Raw genomic sequence first — 24,973 nt, forward strand, 5'->3', positions numbered from 1 at the left:
GCACCAACCATTCTAGGGCAACGGGGACAAGGTCCAGCCACGGACCTCCAACTGCCTCCTCCAGAGGCGGCACCTAGCTACGCCACATCATCGTGCACGTGCCAGCACCCCAACCACAGCGCCCACCAGCACAACGCTGACGGACAAGACCACGGCTCCCAGCCCGACACCGACACGCGCACCTTTCCCCCGCTCCAACAGCTTTCGGGAAACACGTGGCAGCATCTCTCACACAAGCAGAACGTGATCCTCGCTGCTGCAACGGACCCGAAAACCTCAGCGCGACTGCAGCCTCCACCTCCTCCTCCTCCCACTCAGTGCTCTACGGCTGCAGCAGCTGGCTCAGCTCCACCGCCAGGCGACTCTTGGACACCCCTCCTCTAGGGCCGCAGGGGCTCACGCCAGCCCAAACGCAACACCCTGCGCTTACGGGGGACATCATCTGCTTTGCTCTCCAGGCACCTCAGGCGAGGAGCCACAGAAAACACAAGACGGCCCCTGCCACAGGGCCACGCGCGTGGGACCGCAGCCAGGGACCCAGCGCAGCACCAGCACCAGCACCAGCACCAGCACGACGAGCAAAGCTCTTCCCTTCTTCCTCTTCCTTTTCCCTCAAGCCTTGCCGCCTGCCTTTCTTCCCCATTCTCATCAGCTTCTCACGCGGGAGCTGGGGCAGCTCCGTCCACCAACACACCCAATGCCCAAGTGCCCACACCCAGAGCCACCCCCAGGCCCTCGCTCCGGGAGGCGGCTCCCCAGGCTCTGCCAAGTGCCATCGCTTCACAACCCTTCTTCCCAACGCAAAAAGAAAAGACCAGCGGAGATGAAAACAAAGGCGAGCCACAAGCAAAAGGGAAACAGACCACAGCCAACACCACGGCACTACAGACGGAAAACACGCTTGGGCAGGAAGGGAAACTTCAGCTCCACAAAAGACGCACCACAGCTCACCCTGCAGCACCAACACGGAAACCCTCACACACCTCCCCGGCACAGCTGCCCCCAAGGGCTCTGCCCCAGCGCTTTTGCATCCCACAGCCAACCGCTCCCGCCAACCTCCCCCCAACACACCGCCGCCCTCCCCACGCACGGACACCCCACCAACGCGCTTCCCCAACACCACCACAGCCACCAGCCAAAACTGAAAGCCACAGCCGGAAACTCGCTGCGATCAGAAAGCGAGGAAGGGAAGGACGCGGCACCACATAAAGCCGGCCGCCCGGCAGCACCCCAAGCACAGCGCCCACCCGCACCACCACCGAGCCTGAGCGGGCTCCTGCCCACCACCACCCACGCACCACCCGCAGCCCCGCCATGGCCGCGCCCGCAACCCCACAGCCCCGCCTGCGCCACGGTGCCGCGGTGCTCCTGATCCTCCGCACGGCTCTCGCCACCGCCCTCGCCTGCCACCACCTCCGTCCCCGCGACGCCACCTTCCCCTGGGACAGCACCCACCTCCTCCAGGCCATGGCTCCCAGCCCCGCACCGCCCTGCCACCACCTGCACGACCCCTTCCCCTTCCCCGACACCCTCCTCCACACCAACCACCCACAGCAAGCCGCCGCCGCCGCTCACCGCCTCCTCCAGCGCCTCTTCGACACCCTCAGCAGCCCGACCGTCCCCCAACACTGGGACGCCCAGGCACGCCACCGCCTCCTCAACAGCCTCCAGCACCACAGCCGGCAGCTACAGCGATGCCTGACAGACAGCGGCACGCTCCTCCAAGGCCAAGGGCTCCGCAAGCTGCTGCTCGACATCGAGATATACTTTGGGCGCATCCAGGACTTCCTCCGCACCCACAACCACAGCCCCTGCGCCTGGGACCACGTCCGCCTCGAAGCTCGCCTCTGCTTCCAACGCCTCCAAAACCTCACCCGCACCCTGCGCGGTTAGCCCAGGCACCCCCACCCACCCCCACGGCCCCACCACCACTTCTGCACCACCGCCCCATCCCCAACTCTCCTCTCCCGCCTCCCCGACCCATGGCAACAGCCGCCCTGCACCCCCAGCCTCCACTCACTGCTCCGCTATGTACACCGCTTACTCTATTTCTTGGGACAGCTATAGGACTTACTCTATTTATTGGGACAACTATGGGACTTACTCTATTTATTGGGACAACTATGGGACTTACTCTATTTATTGGGACTACGCTGTCTATTTATTCACCTATTTATTCACCAGAAAATAAAGACCTGTTGCAAAAAGCTTGCCACTACCTCTTGTCTCCGAAGCACAGGAACCAGCCATTGGGGTGGGGGGAAGACACCTCCACTCAACACCCACTCCAAGCCCTGCTCCAAACGGGGCTCCGCGCGTCCCGTGCCCACGCTTCTCTTTGCCGCCTCCCCAGGGAGGCCCTTTCCTCAACCTATTCCCACAACCTCTGACAGGGTGTAGCCGTCGCCATCAGGATCATCTCCTCGGCCCTGCTCTCCTCAACATTTTCCACCTTCCGTCCCGCTTTAGACCCACCCCTCACCAGCCCCGGAGCCCTCACTACGAGGCCGACACGGACCTGTTGGCTGGAGCGCGTCCCGACGAGGGACACAAATACGAGCCCAGGGCTGCAACACCCCTCCCACGAGGGAAGGCTGAGAGAGTTGCGCCTGTTCAGCCTGCAGAAGAGAAGGCTCCGGGGAGACCTTCTTGCCGCCTTTCAATACTTTGCGCGGGCTTAGAAGAAAGATGGGGACAGGCTTGCTGGCAGGGCCTCTAGCCACGGGACAGGGCGTCGTGGTTTTAAACTCCAAGGCGCTACCATTCAGGCTAGATGCAAGGAAGACTTTTTTTACCCATGACGGGGGCCAAACACTGCAACACGTTGCCCACAGAGGTGCTCGATGCCCCGTCCCTGCAAACACTCACGGTCACGTTGGACGGGGCTCTGAGCCACCTCATCTAGTCCAAGATGCCCCTGCCCGTTCCCTGCGGGGGCTGGCCCAGGTCACCTTTGAAGGTCAACCCAAACCATTCCATGATTCTACAGAGGAGAGGCACGGCACACATCCTCGCTCGGCTTAGGCTCAGCTCCGCTACTCTTGCCGCTACTTCAGGCATTCTTCACGACAACTCTCTCGGCGCGCTGCTTGAAAACACCTCGCAGCACCAACCATTCTAGGGCAACGGGGACAAGGTCCAGCCACGGACCTCCAACTGCCTCCTCCAGAGGCGGCACCTAGCTACGCCACATCATCGTGCACGTGCCAGCACCCCAACCACAGCGCCCACCAGCACAACGCTGACGGACAAGACCACGGCTCCCAGCCCGACACCGACACGCGCACCTTTCCCCCGCTCCAACAGCTTTCGGGAAACACGTGGCAGCATCTCTCACACAAGCAGAACGTGATCCTCGCTGCTGCAACGGACCCGAAAACCTCAGCGCGACTGCAACCTCCACCTCCTTCTCCTCCCACTCAGTGCTCTACGGCTGCAGCAGCTGGCTCAGCTCCACCGCCAGGCGACTCTTGGACACCCCTCCTCTAGGGCCGCAGGGGCTCACGCCAGCCCAAACGCAACACCCTGCGCTTACGGGGGACATCATCTGCTTTGCTCTCCAGGCACCTCAGGCGAGGAGCCACAGAAAACACAAGACGACCCCTGCCACAGGGCCACGCGCGTGGGACCGCAGCCAGGGACCCAGCGCAGCACCAGCACCAGCACCAGCACCAGCACCAGCACGACGAGCAAAGCTCTTCCCTTCTTCCTCTTCCTTTTCCCTCAAGCCTTGCCGCCTGCCTTTCTTCCCCATTCTCATCAGCTTCTCACGCGGGAGCTGGGGCAGCTCCGTCCACCAACACACCCAATGCCCAAGTGCCCACACCCAGAGCCACCCCCAGGCCCTCGCTCCGGGAGGCGGCTCCCCAGGCTCTGCCAAGTGCCATCGCTTCACAACCCTTCTTCCCAACGCAAAAAGAAAAGACCAGCGGAGATGAAAACAAAGGCGAGCCACAAGCAAAAGGGAAACAGACCACAGCCAACACCACGGCACTACAGACGGAAAACACGCTTGGGCAGGAAGGGAAACTTCAGCTCCACAAAAGACGCACCACAGCTCACCCTGCAGCACCAACACGGAAACCCTCACACACCTCCCCGGCACAGCTGCCCCCAAGGGCTCTGCCCCAGCGCTTTCGCATCCCACAGCCAACCGCTCCCGCCAACCTCCCCCCAACACACCGCCGCCCTCCCCACGCACGGACACCCCACCAACGCGCTTCCCCAACACCACCACAGCCACCAGCCAAAACTGAAAGCCACAGCCGGAAACTCGCTGCGATCAGAAAGCGAGGAAGGGAAGGACGCGGCACCACATAAAGCCGGCCGCCCGGCAGCACCCCAAGCACAGCGCCCACCCGCACCACCACCGAGCCTGAGCGGGCTCCTGCCCACCACCACCCACGCACCACCCGCAGCCCCGCCATGGCCGCGCCCGCAACCCCACAGCCCCGCCTGCGCCACGGTGCCGCGGTGCTCCTGATCCTCCGCACGGCTCTCGCCACCGCCCTCGCCTGCCACCACCTCCGTCCCCGCGACGCCACCTTCCCCTGGGACAGCACCCACCTCCTCCAGGCCATGGCTCCCAGCCCCGCACCGCCCTGCCACCACCTGCACGACCCCTTCCCCTTCCCCGACACCCTCCTCCACACCAACCACCCACAGCAAGCCGCCGCCGCCGCTCACCGCCTCCTCCAGCGCCTCTTCGACACCCTCAGCAGCCCGACCGTCCCCCAACACTGGGACGCCCAGGCACGCCACCGCCTCCTCAACAGCCTCCAGCACCACAGCCGGCAGCTACAGCGATGCCTGACAGACAGCGGCACGCTCCTCCAAGGCCACGGGCTCCGCAAGCTGCTGCTCGACATCGAGATATACTTTGGGCGCATCCAGGACTTCCTCCGCACCCACAACCACAGCCCCTGCGCCTGGGACCACGTCCGCCTCGAAGCTCGCCTCTGCTTCCAACGCCTCCAAAACCTCACCCGCACCCTGCGCGGTTAGCCCAGGCACCCCCACCCACCCCCACGGCCCCACCACCACTTCTGCACCACCGCCCCATCCCCAACTCTCCTCTCCCGCCTCCCCGACCCATGGCAACAGCCGCCCTGCACCCCCAGCCTCCACTCACTGCTCCGCTATGTACACCGCTTACTCTATTTCTTGGGACAGCTATAGGACTTACTCTATTTCTTGGGACAGCTATAGGACTTACTCTATTTATTGGGACAACTATGGGACTTACTCTATTTATTGGGACAACTATGGGACTTACTCTATTTATTGGGACTACGCTGTCTATTTATTCACCTATTTATTCACCAGAAAATAAAGACCTGTTGCAAAAAGCTTGCCACTACCTCTTGTCTCCGAAGCACAGGAACCAGCCATTGGGGTGGGGGGAAGACACCTCCACTCAACACCCACTCCAAGCCCTGCTCCAAACGGGGCTCCGCGCGTCCCGTGCCCACGCTTCTCTTTGCCGCCTCCCCAGGGAGGCCCTTTCCTCAACCTATTCCCACAACCTCTGACAGGGTGTAGCCGTCGCCATCAGGATCATCTCCTCGGCCCTGCTCTCCTCAACATTTTCCACCTTCCGTCCCGCTTTAGACCCACCCCTCACCAGCCCCGGAGCCCTCACTACGAGGCCGACACGGACCTGTTGGCTGGAGCGCGTCCCGACGAGGGACACAAATACGACCCCAGGGCTGCAACACCCCTCCCACGAGGGAAGGCTGAGAGAGTTGCGCCTGTTCAGCCTGCAGAAGAGAAGGCTCCGGGGAGACCTTCTTGCCGCCTTTCAATACTTTGCGCGGGCTTAGAAGAAAGATGGGGACAGGCTTGCTGGCAGGGCCTCTAGCCACGGGACAGGGCGTCGTGGTTTTAAACTCCAAGGCGCTACCATTCAGGCTAGATGCAAGGAAGACTTTTTTTACCCATGACGGGGGCCAAACACTGCAACACGTTGCCCACAGAGGTGCTCGATGCCCCGTCCCTGCAAACACTCACGGTCACGTTGGACGGGGCTCTGAGCCACCTCATCTAGTCCAAGATGCCCCTGCCCGTTCCCTGCGGGGGCTGGCCCAGGTCACCTTTGAAGGTCAACCCAAACCATTCCATGATTCTACAGAGGAGAGGCACGGCACACATCCTCGCTCGGCTTAGGCTCAGCTCCGCTACTCTTGCCGCTCCACAAAATACACAGTGTAGCCTCTCTACACACATCACATGAAGTTTTACATTTTGTCTTTTTCAGGCTTACCCTTAACGTATAGGATAATAAGTTTTTTTCTGCTGCGTGTTTTACTGTGATTAATTTTGAATAAATATTTCCTTTTTTTTCCATTTACTCTTTCTGAATTTATAATAATGTCAATAATTCTTAACTCATCTAACCTCAGAACCAGGTCTCCTCATCAACTGCCCTGCAGTTCCTGTGTGTGAATAACAGCTCTCCTGATTAGATAGCAGTAAAAAAAGTGAATGAACACTGGGAAGTAGCGCCTGATGAAAATGGAACTGTACTTCTAAAGAATAATAATCCCCCAGCAACTGTGTACTGGATTTTACGGAAGGGTTTTAGTAGTAGAGTATTGTGGATTTGGCTTTTGTGAGAAGCTGCTAGAAGCTTCCCCCATGTCCAACAGAGCCAGTGGCAGTAGCAGATGGGATAATGAGTTCAAGAAGGGGAAGAGTGGGAGGAACTGTTGTGGAGTAGCAGCTGCAAATGGGGAGTTAGAATATTTGAGAGAAACAACACTGCAGACACCCAGGTCAGTGAAGAAGGAGGAGGAGGTGGTTCTCCAGGTGCCAAAGCAGAGATTCCCCTGCAGCCTGTGAAGACAACCATGGTGAGGCAGGCTGTCCCCCTGTAGCCCATGGAGGTCCATGGTGGAGCAGATATCCACCTGCAGCCCATGGAGGACCTACACAAGAGCAGCTGGATGCACCAAGGAGGCTGTGACCCCATGGGAAGCCCGCACTGGAACAGGCTCCTTGCAGGACCTGCAGCCCCATGGAGAGAGGAGCCCACACTGGAGCAGGTTTGCTGGCAGGTCTTGTGACCCCGCAGGGCACCCACGCTGGAGCAGTCTCTTCCTGAGGAACTGCACCCTGCGGGAGTGACCCACGCTGGAGCAGTTCATGAAGAACTGCAGCCTTTGGGTAGGACCCATGTTGGAGAAGTTCATGGAGGACTGTCTCCCATAGAGGGCCCCCACCTGGAGCAGTGGAAGAGTGCGACGAATCCTCCCCCTGAGGAGGAAGGAGTGGCGAAGGCAGTGTGTGATGAACTGACAGCAACCCCTACTCACTGTCCCCCTGCGCCATTGGAGGGGAGGAGGTAGAGAAAATGAGGGGTGAAGTTGAGCCTGGGAAGAAGGGAGGGGTGGGGGGAAGGTGTTTTTAATATTTGTTTTTATTTCTCATTATCCTGCTGTGATTTGATTGGTAATAATATAAATTGATTTCTGCAAGTTGAGTCCATTTTACCCATGACAGTAATTGCGGAGTGATGTCCCTGTCCTTATATCTCGACCCAGAAGCCTGTCATTATATTTTTCTCCCCTGTCCATCTGAGGAGGAGAGGGATAGAGTGGCTTTGGTGGGCACCTGGTGTCCAGCCAGGGTCAACCTGCCACACCATGTCTCTCCTAGCCCCAAAACAGCAAATATTTTGTCATTTTGCTACTCTGAAAATAATTGCCTTCATATGAGTTGACAATTCTTACAAGGATCATGACTTTACCACGTAGTTACAATCTTCATTAATGTGCTCAACTTTTTAATTCAGGATGCACAGCTAGCCAGGATTTTGTTGGGCACATCCCTGTACTCATCTTTGACTATCTGACTCTGGATGTCTCCAGACTCTACATACAGGACCTGGTACTGACTTGGACCTTTATTAATGGCATTCATTCAGTGATACTTCTTTTCCAGATCACTGCTCATTGCTCCATTTCTGCCTCTATAGATACACTGGATCACTTAATCCTGAGACTTTTCTCAGTTACATACTAGCAAACCTCTGCAAGATCCTTATCCCAGTTTTCTGCAAACAAAATTCTTCATCTTCTTGCAATCTACGCTGAGGCTCTTTGTGAATCTGGCTGGAAACTCTAATCTCTCACAATGTCATTTACATTCTGGATCCAGGTAAAGAAAAAAACTTCATATCCTCTCCCTCCCGCAGCTCACCGTCATTTGTTGCCATGATGCATACACAAAGTTCTCTGCCTATGAGCACCTCCAAAACCTGTCAGATGCACCTACTGGCTGACAATTTGTGTACTTGCTGTTCAACCCTACCTCTTGGTAAAAGAAAACATTAATGCTCAAATTTCAACTAGATTTGACAAGATGTCATACCGTTGCTACAACAATTAACATTTCTCCACTCAAAAGCACAGAGCACACTTCCTTCAATTTACAGAATTTGCAGATGGACGAATGCATGATGCAACAGGTGCTCTGTATCAGTTTACACCACCTAAAGGAACTGTTTATGGATAGTTTAAAAATCAGATTATAGAACATAAGTATAAGCTCTTAATCACCATTAAATGAACAAATTTGTGCTGCACAAATGATCAACACTGAATAAAACTTGTTTAAAATTAAATAAACCAAGCCATTTACTTACCATTGGCAGCCTGGATTGAAGCATCTGGAGATCATCATAACCATAAATCTGCTTGAAGACAGATAAAAATACAACATCATTGTAACACTTTTCTCTGATGCCGACCAGTTTGGGGCTTTAAGCAGAATTTGATCTAGGCCCAGTCTATTTTTAAGGTATCAGCTATACGTCGCACCGTGCCATCATGGGGTACTGTAGCTTTTTAAGGCTAGTAGAGCTAAGCTTAAAACAGCTTGTCACTCTGATGTTGTTTCTTCATGACAGCAGTCCTCTGAGGAAAGTTCGACTGTCTTATCTTCAATACTGTTTTCTCAGATGCATCTTTCATCGGCTTGTGAAAAGTCTACAGGGCATTCAGACTTGGGAGTAAGAGCAACAACGTTCTTTGCTGCAATGATTACTTCTGAGAATAGCGGAACTTAAGATTTGATGACTAGACCACAGAGCAACCTATGGCATCCCCTCGCATAGAGTGTGATGCAAAAAGATTATTTTAATAAAGTTTCTGATCCCAAAACCAGATAACCAAAAATATGTTGATGCTGGTCAAACATGAAAAAGCTATCTGCAATCTTTCAAAGTATAGACAGACAGGACACATGACACATTTGAACCATTACTACAGTAACACAAATGTGAATGAGTAATTTTACTCGAAGGATCTAGAACCTGATATCACTGAAAACCACAGCAACATGCATGTTTAGCTTCAACAGCAGCCACATCAGGTCTGTACCAACAGTTCTGCCGTTTACTACCAACAATAAAACCCCACTGAATATATTTCATATATTCTTCAGCATTTGGAACAAGAATTCCAGGTGCAACATGTGCCAGCAGAAATGCCTTGGCATAGACAGCAGCAGGTCTGGAGGACCCACTTGCACCAAGAGTTAAGCAATAAGGACAGGAAGAATTAAATTGCTTACTGGGTAGGCAGGCAGAAGTCCTCCAGGTCCCACAATATACTGGTTATGCAACAAGGGTGGTACACCTTGGGGCAGGTTTGGGGGAGCTTTGCCTGTAGAACCAAAATACAGACAATTTAACAAGCCTTTAGAAAGGAAAAGGCTTCAGCATTGAGACAAGATAGCTCACAAACCCTGGTGGCTGCACTGCCATAGCTTATAAAGACTGCTCTTTATAGAGCAGTGCAGTACAGAGCTATGCAGAAAAATTTTGTGCTGGTGGATGAAAATGCTCAAAATAGCCGTAAGAGTTTAACCATGCTTCAAGGAAGGGAAAGCACAGGCTACTTAAGATGGAGAACAGTCTGCTTTTGTCATTTACTTTTCCATGAGGATTACAGGAATTACAGAAACTTCTCCTTTCCTCGGTCTTCTCCTGAAGGTAAAATTTAGGCATTGCTCTCAATCTGAGAGAGCAAATTCTCTCATTTCGTTTTCTGCTCTGTTAACACATTCCCCCTTATCATCAGCAATAGACTGGAAAGCACTAAACATTGCCAGCATACTTTTTTGAGTGATTTGTTGCAGCTGAGAATAGCTGAGAGAAGAAGACTGAAACCATTTCAGTTGCCTCCACAAAGCAGCACTGGGAAGTAGAAAAGTAAAAGAAAAAAAAAAGCACTTCAGCCAGTCATAAGACACTTCATTTAGAAGGTATGGGAATGAAAAATGAGAAATCCTTCTGAAAGTAAGTTTGATCTTAATATTTAAATCATTCACTTCCCTCCATAGGATTTCCTTTTAGCAGTTCAGGTTGATTAGAGAAGCAAGAGAGAATTTAGCATTGCTTCCACTTCAGTACAAGAAGCCTCCCCACCTTCTTTCTCTGAGGACCCTTTTTCTGAAGTGTTGTTTGCTGTGGAATGACCCAGACATCAGATGCTTTTTTTTGTTTCTGTAGATGTGGTAGTAGGGATGTGGCATATGATAGTGAGGACAATGCAGTATATTTTGATACTGCCAAATGAATTCAAGTCACAGAGAAGACTGAAAATAATGTGAACTCACAGCCCAGAGCTGATCACAAGCTGGAATACCAACTGGGTGAATCTCCTAGTCCAAAACTTCTTAAGTCAGAACTGTTCTGGTGTCTATTTATAAAGGACTTTGGGGATGGAATCTGCTGTGAAAATGCCACATGACACCCTAACAAATATTTCAAATAGAGAAAATCAGGCAACTTTATTTTATAAGCCAGGAAATAAAGCATGCTGAAAATGCTAGTGAAGAGTGTGGATTTCTTAACATAGTTATGGCTGATGAGATGTTCAACTGACAGCCCTGCTGACTGAAGTCCTCTTTCTATCCACATGATCTGTCAATATTGCGAACCTGAAGACACTAAAGGAGCTGCCCGTGTGGTAGCAGCTGGTATAGACACACTGGTAACGCTCAGGCCAAGGCTGTTTGTAGTGTTCATACTGCTTGCCATGCTGACAACCGAAGAGGTGGTGCTAGTGGCCGAGGTTGAAGCAGTTGAAAAGGTTGTTGAGGGCTGGAGCGAAGTTGTGTTCTCAACACTAGTGTGCTAGAAAGGAGACAAAAAGAACGACAATCACAGAGCAAATAAACCACAGTGGAAGATGCTGGGGAAAAAAAAAAACCTACTCCAACAATTTCTTAAGTAACAGCAGCACATGAAAAAGATACGCATTATCTACATACCAAGCAAGCAATTATGCTGCACACTTGTGATTTTTAAGTATTCAAAGAAAAGTATTATATGGAAGTTAAATTTAACCACTGTATCACCACAAAATTATACCACAGTAACTCAAATGTCACTCCACTGCATTATTTCTGGCCGTTACTTGTATACTCCCTTAAGCTAGTACTTGTTACGTTAAATAAACTACATTCTTCAAAAAGATAGTATTTGTTCTCAAAGTACAGGACACCGCAATTGTAATTTCCTCAATGCACTTGTGGAATTTAAAAGATTAAAACTGCAGTGCCCCACAACGAAGTCAATGTGGTAAACTCAAACACAGACCAGATGTATTACAGGAACACATGAGGATAAAGGAGTTCCTGGTTTGAAACCAGCACAATACAGTGCCTTAGCTCTAAGCTGGTCACACTTGCAAAACAGTGTCATCAACACACAGAAGCCAAAACAATTCTGACAACAGAAAATAAGGACATTTGGATAAGCATGAATTTTTAAGTTACATATTCAGTAGGGACAGAGCATTACAAACCAAACTACAGGTACAAAGAAAAGCAGTAATCTATCTGCACACCCCAACTGGAAATTGTACTAAAGTACCTCATCACAGAACAAGGCAGTATCTCTGACTTCTGTTTGTAAAACCTCATCTAGAGCACTGTCTACACTACCATCTGCCTTGTTATCTCAAATGCAGTAAGTACACAGGTGACAACAATGCCCCATGGTAAATTCTAAAATCATCTGTCATGAGGCATTTGTCATGACATGCATCATTCCACCAGTGTATTTTGCTAGCTAATCCCTCCAGTGGAGACTGCTAACAATCCATGTTTTGGAGCAGTTTCAGACAGCCCCTTCTAAATTTTTTTTAAAATACATTTGTTACAAGAAATTCTTTCTTTATGCCATTCCCCCTCGCTGACACAAAGATTTCCTCTGCAGTTGTGTGACTGGAAATTCTCTGTATTATCTATTCCTGACCTAGTACAAATCACAAGTGGTTAAGACTCTTTTTACCACTGGAGGGCTGGCAGTCCTTCTTCCCCGACATAAGGCTCATTTCAGTTCCTAGTGCACCAGGACACGATGAACTTTTAAGAAAAGGATCCTTCCTATCTTCAGATAAACTGACTATATACCAAACATCTGTTGAAATGCAAACAGGACTTACTGCATGTGATGTGCCTGAAGACAACACTGAGGCAGGGGAGAGGCTGCTTTGATGATTGGAAAGGGAGCTAGAAAGAAATTGCAAAGAATTAATGAAATGAACTTTTCCTAGAACTATTTTTAATATATGTAAGTATGTATATCTACACACACATATATACACATACATACAACCACAGAGCAGGTAGTAAGATATTAGTCAAAGAATAAAAATAATAACTATCTCTACACAAATACACAGAAGGATATTAGTTAAAGAAATTCTCTGTAGGGGTGTGTGCATGTGTATACGTGTATACACGCACATCCCTACAGGTGTTTTTCCTTTAATTAATAGCCAAATAACTTTTAATGAAAAAAACTGTAGTACAGAGACAACTACTACTAACAAGACACATTTAAAACATCATTCATTTGCATTTACCTATTTACTATATTTTTAGAAAAACAATAGCTGCTTCAGCAATTATGTAGCAACAACTCCAAGACAAAGTCCAAAACCAGAAGAAGGTTCACACAATACATGGCTTGTTTCTCATTCTTTTCCTGAACAACTGCTACTGCCTGCCACAGGACACAGGTATTAATTAGGTGAGGCAATACTTTGGTTTGACTCACTATGGTATTTCACACATTTCAACCTGCATAACATTAGTTCAAACACTTAGAACTGCAGGGTATTTGCCCCATAACTCTGCCAAAAGCCCCAACACACTCTGAAAAGACAGGGCTCAAAAAAAGCAGCAAATTAATCACAGAATCCCAGGTTGGAAGGGACCTCAGGGATCATCTAGTCCAACCTTTCTAGGAAGAGCACAGTCCAGACAAGATGGCCCAGCACCCTGTCCAGCCGAATCTTAAAAGTGTCCAATGTGGGCAGAGTCAACCACTTCCCTGGGCAGATTATTCCAATGGGTGACTGTCCTCACTGTGAAAATTTTCCCTCTGGTGTCCCGTCAGAATCTCCCCAAGAGCAATTTGTGTCCATTCCCCCTTGCCGTCTCCACGGCACTCCGTGTAAAAAAGGAATCTCCAACTACCCCTTAAGTACTGGTACGTGGTGATGAGATCCCCTCTAAGCCTCCTTTTCTCAAGGCTGAACAAACCCAGCTCGCCCAGCCTATCCTCGTATGGCAGCTTCCCAGTCCTCTGATCATCTTGGTGGCCATTCTCCGGACCCCTTCCAGCCTGGCCACATCCTTTTTGCATAGTGGGGACCAGAACTGGACACACTGCTCCAGGTGTGGCCTGACAAGCGCTGAGTAGAGCAGGATAATTACTTCTTTATCTCTGCTGGCGATGCCCTTTTTGATGCAACCCAGCCTCCTGTTGGCCTTCTTGGCCGCAGCAGCACACTGTTCGCTCATGTTGAGCTTTCTGTCCGCCAGAACCCCCAGGTCCCTTTCCATAGAGCTGCTCTCCAGCCAGGTGGATCCCAGTCTGTGCTGCACTCCTGGATTATGTTTTCCCAGGTGCATGATCTTACATTTCTCCTTGTTGAACTTCATAAGGTTCTTGCTGGCCCACTCTTCCAGCATATCCAGATCTCCCTGCAGAGCAGCTCTCCCTTCTGAAGTGCCTACTTCCCCACTCAATTTGGTGTCATCAGCAAACTTCATCAGGCTACACTTGATGCCCTTATCCAGATCACTTATAAAGATATTGAATAACATTGGGCCCAATATCGATCCCGGGGGGACTCCACTAGTGACAGGTTGCCACTTGGAAGAGGAGCTATTTACCACCACCCTTTGGGTGCGGCCTGTCAGCCAGTTCCCCACCCACTGCACAGACCACTTGTCTAGGCCATAACGCATTAATTTCTCCAGGAGGAGACTGTGGGGGACCATATCAAAGGCCTTGGAGAAGTCCAGGTAGACAATGTCCACTGCCTGCCCCATGTCAGCCAGGCAAGTCACTCTGTGATAGGAGGCCACCAGGTTTGTCAAGCACGATCTACCTTTAGTGAAACCATGTTGGCTTTTCCGAAGCACGTGCTTCATTTGACTTGTGATGTCCCCCAGTAGGATTTGTTCCATAACTTTCCCAGGGATTGAAGTGAGGCTAATGGGCCTATAGTTACCCAGATCCTCCCTCAAGCCTTTCTTGTAGATAGGGGCAACATATGCCTTCCTCCAGTCCTCTGGACATCCCTTGTTTTCCATGACTCCTCAAAGATTATGGAGAGTGGCCTTGCGATGATGTCAGCCAGCTCTCTCAACACCCTCCAGTGGATGGCATCAGGGCCCATTGATTTGTAGGGGTCAAGCTCCTGTAGTAATTCATGTGCTAACTCTTCCTTCACTGATGGTGGGTTGGTGTTTGGATCAACCAGCAGTTTTGTTCCCAAAGCCTGGGACCCAACAGTGCTGGTGAAGACAGAGGTGAAGAAAGTGTTAAGGACCTCCGCCTTTTTTGCATTGTTGGTGATTGACTCTCCTTTTCCATTTAACAGTGGGCCTATGTTTTCCTTCTTTTTCTGCTTGTGGTTGACATGTCTGAAGAAAACTTTCTTGGTATTTTTCACGTCTACAGACAGTTTCAATTCTAGCTGAGCTTTTGCTTTTCTAACTGCATCTCTGCACACTCTGGCAATGCCCTTGTAGTTCTCGACAGATAACCCTCCACTTCATCTCTGGTGTGCTTCCCTTTTGGATTTGAGTAGACCCAAGAGGTCATGGTTGAGCCAAGGGGGCCTCTTGCTCCGCTTAGTTCCCTTTCCTTTGTAGGGGATAAATTGGCTTTGTGCTCCCAGTAGAGAGTTCTTGAAGAACTCCCAGCACTCACTAGCTCCTTTGTCTTCTGTGGAAGCTTCCCATCGAATCCCTCCCGGCTGAGCCCTGAGTGAACTGAAGTTTGCTCTTCTAAAATCCAGAACCCTTGTCTTAGAGCTGACCTTCAGCACACTCAGCAGGATCCCGAACTCCACAATACTGTGGTCACTGCAGCCAAGGCTATCGCTAACCAAGATATTATAAAGCAGGTTTTCTCGGTTTGTGAATAGCAAGTCCAGCAGTGCCTCATTCCTGGTTGGCACATATCACATTTGTTTCAGGAAACAGTCCTCTATACATTCCAGGAACTTGGTGGATGATATGCGACCATCTGTGAAAGCCGTAAAAGTAACCATACAATTATAGAATCTGGTGATCTAATCAACGCTAGTTCATACCACTACACCCCACCAAAAGCCATTTACTCTTTGAGAAGATGAATCAGAACTATTAGTTTTGTTTTATACATATACTATAAAACATGAAAATTAAGTATCCCCTGCTAAAAATATCTGCAGATAACTTTCATTTTAGGAAGAAACTCTGCTTTAGTGCCACCTTTTTCCTCTAGGTGACCAGGCCTGTGAACTTTTGACAGTAACACTAGCACCAATATTCATCTGTAATCCAAAGATCTTTAAATGTCTCCCTGAAAGGTGACTGAAACTGGTTCTTAAACATTTACACTGACAGAAGTTATACCTTACATTGACAGTCAAGGGCATAACTTACACAGTGTGAACGCTGAATGAAGGCAAACAAAACAAAGCCATAAAAAATACATATGGTTTGGTGCTCAAAAAGCCCGTCCTCATGTGAAATCAGAAGCAAGAGAGATCCTAACCATAAAAAATTTCAGTATTCTGTAAAGAAATAGCCACAAGAAAACACAGCAATTTTCATAACAAAGCTTCAGGCTAAATTACATGTCCTAACTTAAGGCCAAACAATTCTAGCAGCTCTTCAATGTGTGGGAGCAGATTTAATCTTGGCCGTTAAACAGATCAATTTTGATTCTTTATAACTGTTCCTCATCTGCAGGAATTACAAACACCACCACTTCAGGTAGCAAGGAAAGAAATAGTTCAGTCCAACATACAGTTTTAAACCACTCCCTTGCCCACCCTCCCCAGCCCTTCTAATAAGCCTTAATTCACCATCTGACCCTATGGTAGAGACACAGACAAGAGCCACCAGCTCTTGTCAACCAAGTCAGACATGCTTGGAATTCAGACACTATCTTTTCACAGCACTTGGTATCTGCCCAGCAGCATCAACTCTCCAACTAAAATGTCTACCAATACACATAGCTTTTCAAACAAACATTGGCAGGTGATTCTAATGTGAATGGAATAATCCTTGTTATTTGACATAGTTACCATTTTATTCAACAGCAGACACTAGTGTATTAAAAGAGAATCAACCATGTCCTGTGAAACAGGAAATAAAACCTGATAACCCATCAAATTACTTTCTTACATTAACAAATACACTACAAAGGCAAGTATTAAAAATGTAACTTAACCAGAATAGCCTCAGGATGTCACCTGCTTGAGGATGTAGCTCAAGTAACAGGCACTGAGAAAATCAGACAGATAGTGCAAATGAGCAAAGCTGTGCTGAATGTACTTCCAGGAACACCAATCTGGTATTTCAAAGTGTCTCAAGGAAATATCTTGGAAAAAGAAAAAAACACACTTTCCCTGTGGAATTATTTCTGGTTTTTAATTGTAAGAAATACAGGTATAAATGAAACCTAAAATATTTCAAGATTAGCCAGGAAGTAAACTGTTACAGAATTATTTCAAACATACAACACTAAATAAACAGCAGACAATGTGGACAAAGTACAAAAAACAAACTGGGGGAATCAATTTAGCTAATTTCATTGGCATGACTGAAGAGCCCCTTGAAACACAAAGTTGTTTATGTGTGACAAAATCTTGAGGGCACCAGCCACTCTATCATTAAGAGGCAGCCCACAGCTCATACTCTGCAACCAGAAAGACCCTGTTCTCTTCTGAATACCTCTCCTAATTCCAGTTCATGTCAGAAAAGGGACCCTGGTGCCTGATAGCCCCCATACGCAATCACCCTATGTGTGCCCTTTCCCAAAAACTAAGCCCCTTTCAGTTTACCACAACTCCTACTGTACCTGCTTAATTGGGAAAGGGAGCTGCTGGCCAAATCACTGGGCTGAGCCAAGCTGGGCAATGTTGCCACGTGCTGCGATGCTGAAGGCAGAAGCGAAGCAGTGGTGGATACCACGTTAGGCAGAGAACCAGCAGAAGGTAGTGAGGGAGAAGGCTCTGTCTTAGGCGCTGGAACTGATGAAGTAGCTGCAACAAGTTAAAAAGAGGCATTCAAAGAAATTCCAGCATACCTGACATCCCAGCCTGGATTAAAGAACACAGTAGTACTCGCCCCTTGGTTTACAAAAACCTGACCATCAACAATGAGTAACAGTAACAAGAAATCTGGCTATTAAGGAAAATTCAAACAACAACAGAAATATAATTTTTCCCTTTAAGCTATTCACCTATAATAGATGTATAATGTTCACTGCTACATGTGTAGTGAACTACAGTCTTCTGCACTTCACTTCCCGCTATCTGGATTACTAGCTTTTGCTCAGAAGTCAATGCTAATTTTAAAATTCCTTGCAGTTGGTTCTGCAAACAAAAGTAATTTGTGCTTTTCAAGGCACTGTATAAATCTACTTTTACCTACAGCTCTGCTTCTTCATTCCAACCTACACAGCACCTCTGATGATCACAGCTGAGATTGCTGTAGTAGAAGGGCACATGTAACTTATCAGTTTGCAGTACTCAGTCAAATGTGTAATGCAGCAGAATAAAATAAGCTACCATGAAACACCACAACTGAGCACAGCATTAAGCATTTTTAATGGCTAAAGAGTTGTCAAATATTTACTTACTTTGACCTAGATAACAGTAAGTATTTAGCTTTAATATTACTTTTTAGGCTACACAGAGTAAAACTTTTTTACCACAGATGTGCCTCTTCAAAGGACCACTATACTGTAAGAAGAGACTGAACAACTCTACTGCCCAACTTAATTCCCAGCTATTCCTACACTTATCTCTGGTCCTGCAAAGATAATATAAAGAGTTAGAGGCAATCACCCACCAATCAAACTCAAAGAGAGCTGAGCCCTGCCTTCTGCTGGGCCATGCTTCCATACCACACTAAAGACCACCACCCAGAAGACCATCACTAACTTGCACAGTAGGTGAAGACAGTTTCAGAATGGTCACCAAACAAAAGTCAGATACACACTTGGAAGTTACGCATCACAGTTTGTTCATGTTATTGGTTTGGTTTCCTCACTAAATGACCCAAGTCAGGGTGCTGGATTGGGTGCTATGCAAACAGAATTCAAGAGGTCTTGGCCTTGGCAATGAGAATGAGGGTAAGCCACAACAGAGAAGGAAATTCAAGTGACAAACAGAAACGTAGTTATGAAGGTAGCAACTACATCACCTGAAACCTCCTGGCAAGATTCACAGAAAAGTAAGTAAATAGCATTTACAATTCTCAATACGCTTAGAGCAGGGTTCCCTTCTTGAAGTAAAAGTAGATGTCCTCAATACAGGGCACAGAATCACCATCTTCATTAAGAACCCCTACAATATGTCTGAACACACGTACAAGAAAAAGAAAACCAGGAGACAAGTAGGACATTCAGAATTATAACACACCAGCCATGCTCTGAACTAAGGGTTTAGGAAGCATGAGATCTGGATATTAGAGGACAACAGTAGTAAAGGTGAGGGATGAATAACAAAGAATATTATAAGCATGTACGGAAGGGGAAAGGTCAGTACTTTCAAAAGTTAAGAGAATTTCAAAATCGTTTGGATGTATGACATAGATACATGGAAGAAGACTGACCCCAGTTTATGGGCTTGAGATGCAAAAACCCCAGAAGTGTTCTCAAAACAGAACTGGCATAGAAAAAGGGACCAATAAAGCCTTATAGAATAATTACAAAAATACTAAGAATTCTCAGCTTTTTGTTTTCCATAGCAAAAAGACAAACCCTGCAGTGAATTTCATAAATTGTTTATTAATTCTGTACACAAAAGTTTTCTACTTGAAAAGTTTTCTTTATATATAATAATCTTTTAAGTGGTAACTTTTTGGACATATACACTCTTCCTGCTCATTTAAATTGAACTTGGCACCAACAAGACACTGTTTACAGGTCTGAACACTCAACTTCTTCCTACTCAGAAGTATAAAAAAAATAAAAAGGCTGCCCCACTAATGATCTAATTGAAGAAATATTTAAGAGGAGGATAGACCAAAAACTGAAGCGTTGGGTTTCCAAAAGATGTTAATTCACACTGTTGCCCTTGAAGACTTGCACAGAGGAGCACATAAAGGTCAGAAATGTGAATACTATAGTTATTTTAACTCCAGGAAGAGAGTTGTAGGGGTGCTACAAGTTCAGTACCACATGAGAACAGGACAAGATAAAGACAACAGTAACGCCTGCACCAGAGCCAGTACTGGGTTACTGTTACTCCACTGTAATGCAGCAAGCTACCCAGCAGAGGGAGCATGTTAGTCACCCTTATTCTCCACGGGTTTGTAACAGGGCACAGGTAGCACTACACCCAGCGACAGGTGCACTCAAAGAAGGTGACTGTTTTATAGCAGCTAAATGCTACTCGCAGCTTCCCAAGTGAGAATTGGAAGAATTGCTAAGAAAATTTATATTAATTTTTCATTTTATATTAAATAATTGTTGGCAGGTGAATTCAAAAGGAAAAGCAGCAGCAAAGCAGCTTCTCTAATTCTGCAAATGCTTAGGTTTGTAGATTTAATAGGGCTGCTTTCATACCTCACTTTTAGTCAAGAAGCAAGCAGCATATCCTATACAAGTACAAAATAAACTCAAATGGGTCAGCCAAAAATTAGTCAGGGAGAACAATATAAAACCTTAAACCAGATGTCACTGCTACAGTTGTGTGCACAGCAAGTAGTAAGGAAAGATCAGGAAGTCTTGTGCACAGCCAAGCTTTTTAAACTTACTGTCAAGAGTTGCCTGTGGTCTAACACCACTGTGCCCGTTCTGTAAACAAAGGAGAAATGAATGAATAAATCATCTTAGAGGTATACTAAATTTTCAGACTGAATCACACATTGAACATGCTTCATGCAAAATTCTACATTCATTCTAAATTGAAAGACAAAAAAGGCAGAAAATCAACTTTTTTACTGCCTTTAACAAAACCACATAAGAGTTGTCTTGAGTGCAAAGTGTCTTGAACACATAGAATCCCATACACTGCCCATACTACACCCATCAGCAGGTGACCTTCCCATGTACTGTATGTAACAAACTTCAGGTTCACACCGACATGAAAAAGAATTGCATTAACATACAGGAAATGGTTGTGCTTTTGATCTAATGCAACTCACAATTTTAACTATCCAAGTTACACAGAGACGCCAATTTTTTTCCATTGAAAGATAAGACTTGAGAAGCACCAGTTGTTTTTTGGATAACGCTGGAGTACAGAAGTGGATAGTCTATGCTTGATCCTCACCAGTACATACGAGCTAGTGCAGAAGACAAGTGTGACTGAGCCATTACATAACAAAGGCCAGAAGTAAACCAACTTACAAACTCTCACAATTTCCTTAAACATTTAATAAATTAAGTTCTCTTAAAACAAACATACATTCCACACACAAAGAGAGTAGGTGCTTTTGAATCTCCCAAGAGAGATCCTCTCTGTCCTAGATTCAACCTCTCCCTATGCTTTTTTTAAAATAAACATGAAACTAATTCCCACTGGTGTTTAAATCCAATAAAAGAGTAATGCTGGAGGGGCCACAAATAGTTGGGGATCCATTTGATAGGTGCCATATAAATTTAGTAAATAATACACCTTTGGATAGAAACTGTCAAGTTATGGCAAAACACCATGACTAACATTTACATACAGAGAGAGATCCTTTTTTAAATAGCTACGGTTCAGGAAAGGAAACTCAAGTAGAATGTTAAGCATTACTAAGAGAAAAGGTCAAACAGCAATTTAGGATGTCAAAACCCATGAAATCAGCAGCTCTTATACCCCAAATACAGTATGGCCAACAATGGCTGTACAATAGGAAAAGCAAAAACAAATAACAGTGTGGCCTTGGGAATCAAAAATACCACTTAGCTTGGTTAAAAGTATTAACATAGTAGAGTTATACAAGTCTAACATGGACAAGAATATTTCACCTTTTTCAAGGTCTTATTTCTGAAATTCACTCACCGTAGCTGCAACAGGTGTTGACTCAGATGGAGCCATGGAGCTTTGGTACGCTATCCTACTATGCACAGAAGTCTGGTCATAGGAGGAAGTTGTTGTTACTGGGCTAGTGCTCTGGGATGAGCAGGTCAGACTGGAAGAGGTGATGGCAGAGGTTGTGTAGGTGGACTCCTGTACTGTATTGGATATTGGCAAAGAGGTATTCAGAGGATCACTGGAAAAAGTAAAAACCATTTGTCATCTTGGTAAACAACATCTCAAACACCTTCAAGAAAATATCAGCTCCTATACAGTTAGCTAGAACTAACACACAGTCAGATATTAATTATTTATATTAGAAATCTAATTATGGAAAAATATAATTTTGCTTTAGTCCCTAGTAATCACTTCTTCAAAGCCAGCTGCATTAAACACCATTCACCTCCTTCCTGCCAGCCCAACCAAAACAAGAGTTTACACACAAGCACTTTTCAGTCATGTGATTTCCACCTTCTCAAAGGATAAATTAACGATCATAATCTCTCTTTTTTTAAACAACTAGGATCTATAAAGTCTGGTATACGATAAGAAACACCCAGTCTCTTTTTATAATAGAATTCTAATGTTACAGTAGTAGTCTAAAAGAATGAACTATGCAAAGAGGAAAAAAATAACACATGCAGGAATGTTTTACTTTCTAAACATCTAAATCATTTATAGAACTATAAATGAATGTGAAAGTTCATTTTCACTAGTATTTCTGAATTAAGCTCAAGAAGCTTTTTATTGAAGCCAATTTTTAAATGAATACAGAATTAAAAAATGAGTTACTAGTACGTTGGCATTTATCTTTGGCTATTTAGCATTTCAGTAAGAGCTTCTGCATACTCAAAGCCTGGCTTCTTTTCTCATCCTACATGAGCATCAGAGCTGTTTACCTGGTGCCAACCTACTAAGACACATACATGGTACAAGGGTCATCTCTCCTGGATCAAAAGCAGAAAAATTTGGACTGAGAGGAACAAACCCTCCAACAAATTTGAAAATCAGGACAATTAGACATGAGAAAGCAATTCTATAAAGGGTAGCTTATTATAAGGTTATTTACACTCATGCTATCTCCAGCTTCACACTGACACATCCAGGAAGATTTTGATTGTAATGAGAAAAGAAATTTCTCCTTTAAGATGCCTTACGAGCCAGCATATTTCCCCCTCCCATTACATGGTAACTGTGCCTTGGTATTTTTGGCACAAACCTGACCGCCTAAAGATGACATGTAAAAATGCACAAGGGGAACTCACACATACTTTATGGATTTTGAGTACAAGCTATTGTTGGTTGCCTGGCTGGTATTCTCACTGCTTGAAGTTGATCCAAAGTCTGGGAGTGCAGGCTCTGATCCAAACTCCAGAGCTCCGAACTGAACATTTAACCCTGTCACATCTGCTGTTCCAGGCATCTCCACTGCAGAGGCAGGAATCTTAAAGGAGGGAAAAAAGGACATAACTCCTTTCCAGACACCATCTCTATTAAAGATACCAGTAACTGACACTTTCTCCTCCCTTAACTACAGGCTTCTTCAGTTACTGCCTCAGCCTTTGCTGCTAACTATATCTGCAACAACCCCCCATTTACACCACATAAATTAACTACATTCTTGTAACATAAAATTAATTCATTGATTTTGTGCCCTGATCTGGAGCTGAAAGAGTAATACTATTCTATGCTATCTAAGTGTCATCCATGTCCATACCGCTTCAGCCATTCATCTTGTGGCTACTACAGAATCCAAAATCACCCAGGAACAGTCCTTTTCAACACAGAGTGATCAGATATGTGATTGGAAAAGACAATACCTAAAAAAACATCCAGCGTAGAACTTCCTGCTTTATAAACAAGTAGTATATCATGATCTTTGCTCTCCTTCTCTCTAGCAACCTATCCATAGAATAGAATCATAGAATCGTTTCACTTGGAAAAGACCTCTAAGGTCATTCTGTCCAACTGTTAACCCAGCACTGCCAAGTCCACCACTAAGCCATGTCCCTGAGCACCACATATACACATCTTTTAAACACCTCCAGGCATGGTGACTCCACCACCTCTCTGGGCAGCCTGTTCCAGTGCCTGACAACCCTTTCAGAGAAGAATTTTTTCCCAATATCCAATCCAAACCTCCCCTGGCGCAGCTGGAGGCCATTTCCTCTCGTCCTATCACTAGTGACTTGGGAGAAAAGACCGACCCCCACCTTGCTACAACCTCCTGTCAGGTAGTTGTAGAGAGCGATAAGGTCTCCCCTCAGACTCCTCCAGAGTAAACAAACCCAGTTCCCTCAGCTGCTCCTCACAGGACTTACTCTCCAGACTGTTCAACCAGCTTCATTGCCCTTCTCTGGACACACTCCAGCACCTCAATGTCCTTCTTGTAGTGAGCAGACCAACACTGAACACAGTATTCAAGGTGCGGCCTCACCGGTGGCAAGTACAGGGGCATGATCACTGCCCTGCTCCTGCTGGCCACACTATTTCTGGCTCAAGCTTTTGTATGTTTTCACATTTACTAAGGACAAGCCACCACTCAGTTACCCACCTTGGATGCTGGAGTTATCCTCCGTTTTGGCGGTTTTATCTGTTTCTGCTGGGTTTGATGGGCAGTCACTGCCTGGTTATCCACAGACAGGGAGGGGAGCTGTAACATTTTGCTAACAGCTGTAGAACTGTCTACTGGTGATGGCTCTCGGAGTTTTACCTGGGAGAAGGACTCTAGCCCAGGAGGAGGAACAGGGACTGCCTGCATTTGTTGTTGCTGTCGCTGGGTCAGCTGGCTCAGAACTGGGGATGGTTCAGGCTGGGATTTAAAGTCTGGTCAGCGTTGGGAAAAATAAATATCAAAATTAAAGCATTAAACTCTGCTCTTCACACTTCTACTCATTATGAAAGAATCTGTGTGACTTGACATACTCAACAGCTATGATTTTATAGCATGTGCAAGTCTCTTTCAGACACCATACAACTTCCACATTGAACATTACCACTGTAATAGTAAGGACAACATTTGATATTCTCTACTTAAAATAAACAGCTGTGGCAAGCATTATTGAGCTTCCTTCAAAAACATGAAGATAAACCTATCTATACAGTCACATATTATCATCACACATTAGTCCTCAAAAGCCGTTACAGATTATTTTAATCAAACACTGCAAGTTTCTCTGCAATTAACCGTGCCAATAAAATTTTATTACTTCCAGGGCATCTGGAGTTGCAATTTAGAGGTATTATGAGTTAGGATTTCCTGTCCCTACAAAAGAGAAAACTTTCAACACAAATAGGAAGTCATCTACCATCCCAATCCGGCTGAAAGCCAAGAGACACTGGACACTGACAGGCTTCTTTTACCCAAGTCTTCCCCTTTCATATTTTTCATATGCTGAAAGCCAGGTACTGGCCAGAGCACTGGTCAACCACCA

At 46.7% G+C, this 24,973-nt stretch overlaps 3 protein-coding genes across 9 annotated transcripts in view; 2 read left to right on the forward strand and 1 right to left on the reverse strand.

The window, feature by feature from the left end:
- UBAP2 (ubiquitin associated protein 2) overlaps positions 1-24,973 on the reverse strand; it is a 158,216-nt gene that overhangs the window by 60,660 nt on the left and 72,583 nt on the right. For 5 of the 7 annotated variants that reach the window (XM_064437758.1, XM_064437755.1, XM_064437757.1 and 2 more), the window contains 9 exons: positions 24,094-24,365; positions 22,811-22,983; positions 21,525-21,735; positions 20,290-20,329; positions 17,384-17,567; positions 12,456-12,522; positions 10,945-11,140; positions 9,574-9,665; positions 8,645-8,695 (listed from right to left, as the gene is read on the reverse strand). In XM_064437758.1, the coding sequence (XP_064293828.1) occupies positions 8,645-8,695; positions 9,574-9,665; positions 10,945-11,140; positions 12,456-12,522; positions 17,384-17,567; positions 20,290-20,329; positions 21,525-21,735; positions 22,811-22,983; positions 24,094-24,365 (1,286 nt within the window). The remainder of the gene's footprint in view (positions 1-8,644; positions 8,696-9,573; positions 9,666-10,944; positions 11,141-12,455; positions 12,523-17,383; positions 17,568-20,289; positions 20,330-21,524; positions 21,736-22,810; positions 22,984-24,093; positions 24,366-24,973) is intronic. The other 2 variants (XM_064437760.1, XM_064437754.1) reach the window with 2 other exon arrangements.
- LOC135310596 (interferon-like) lies at positions 1,315-1,893 on the forward strand. The gene has a single exon (XM_064438720.1). The coding sequence runs from the start codon at positions 1,315-1,317 to the stop codon at positions 1,891-1,893; it is 579 nt and encodes a 192-aa protein (XP_064294790.1).
- LOC135310597 (interferon-like) lies at positions 4,426-5,004 on the forward strand. The gene has a single exon (XM_064438721.1). It carries the CDS (start codon positions 4,426-4,428, stop codon positions 5,002-5,004), a length of 579 nt encoding a protein of 192 aa, XP_064294791.1.

This window comes from Phalacrocorax carbo, chromosome Z, assembly GCF_963921805.1.
Source record: "Phalacrocorax carbo chromosome Z, bPhaCar2.1, whole genome shotgun sequence".
NCBI classification, from domain to species: Eukaryota; Metazoa; Chordata; class Aves; order Suliformes; family Phalacrocoracidae; genus Phalacrocorax; species Phalacrocorax carbo.

Bases quoted from the DNA above. Each gene is read 5' to 3' on its own strand.
- LOC135310596 (XM_064438720.1), top strand. From the start codon at position 1,315: ATGGCCGCGCCCGCAACCCCACAGCCCCGCCTGCGCCACGGTGCCGCG.
- LOC135310597 (XM_064438721.1), top strand. From the start codon at position 4,426: ATGGCCGCGCCCGCAACCCCACAGCCCCGCCTGCGCCACGGTGCCGCG.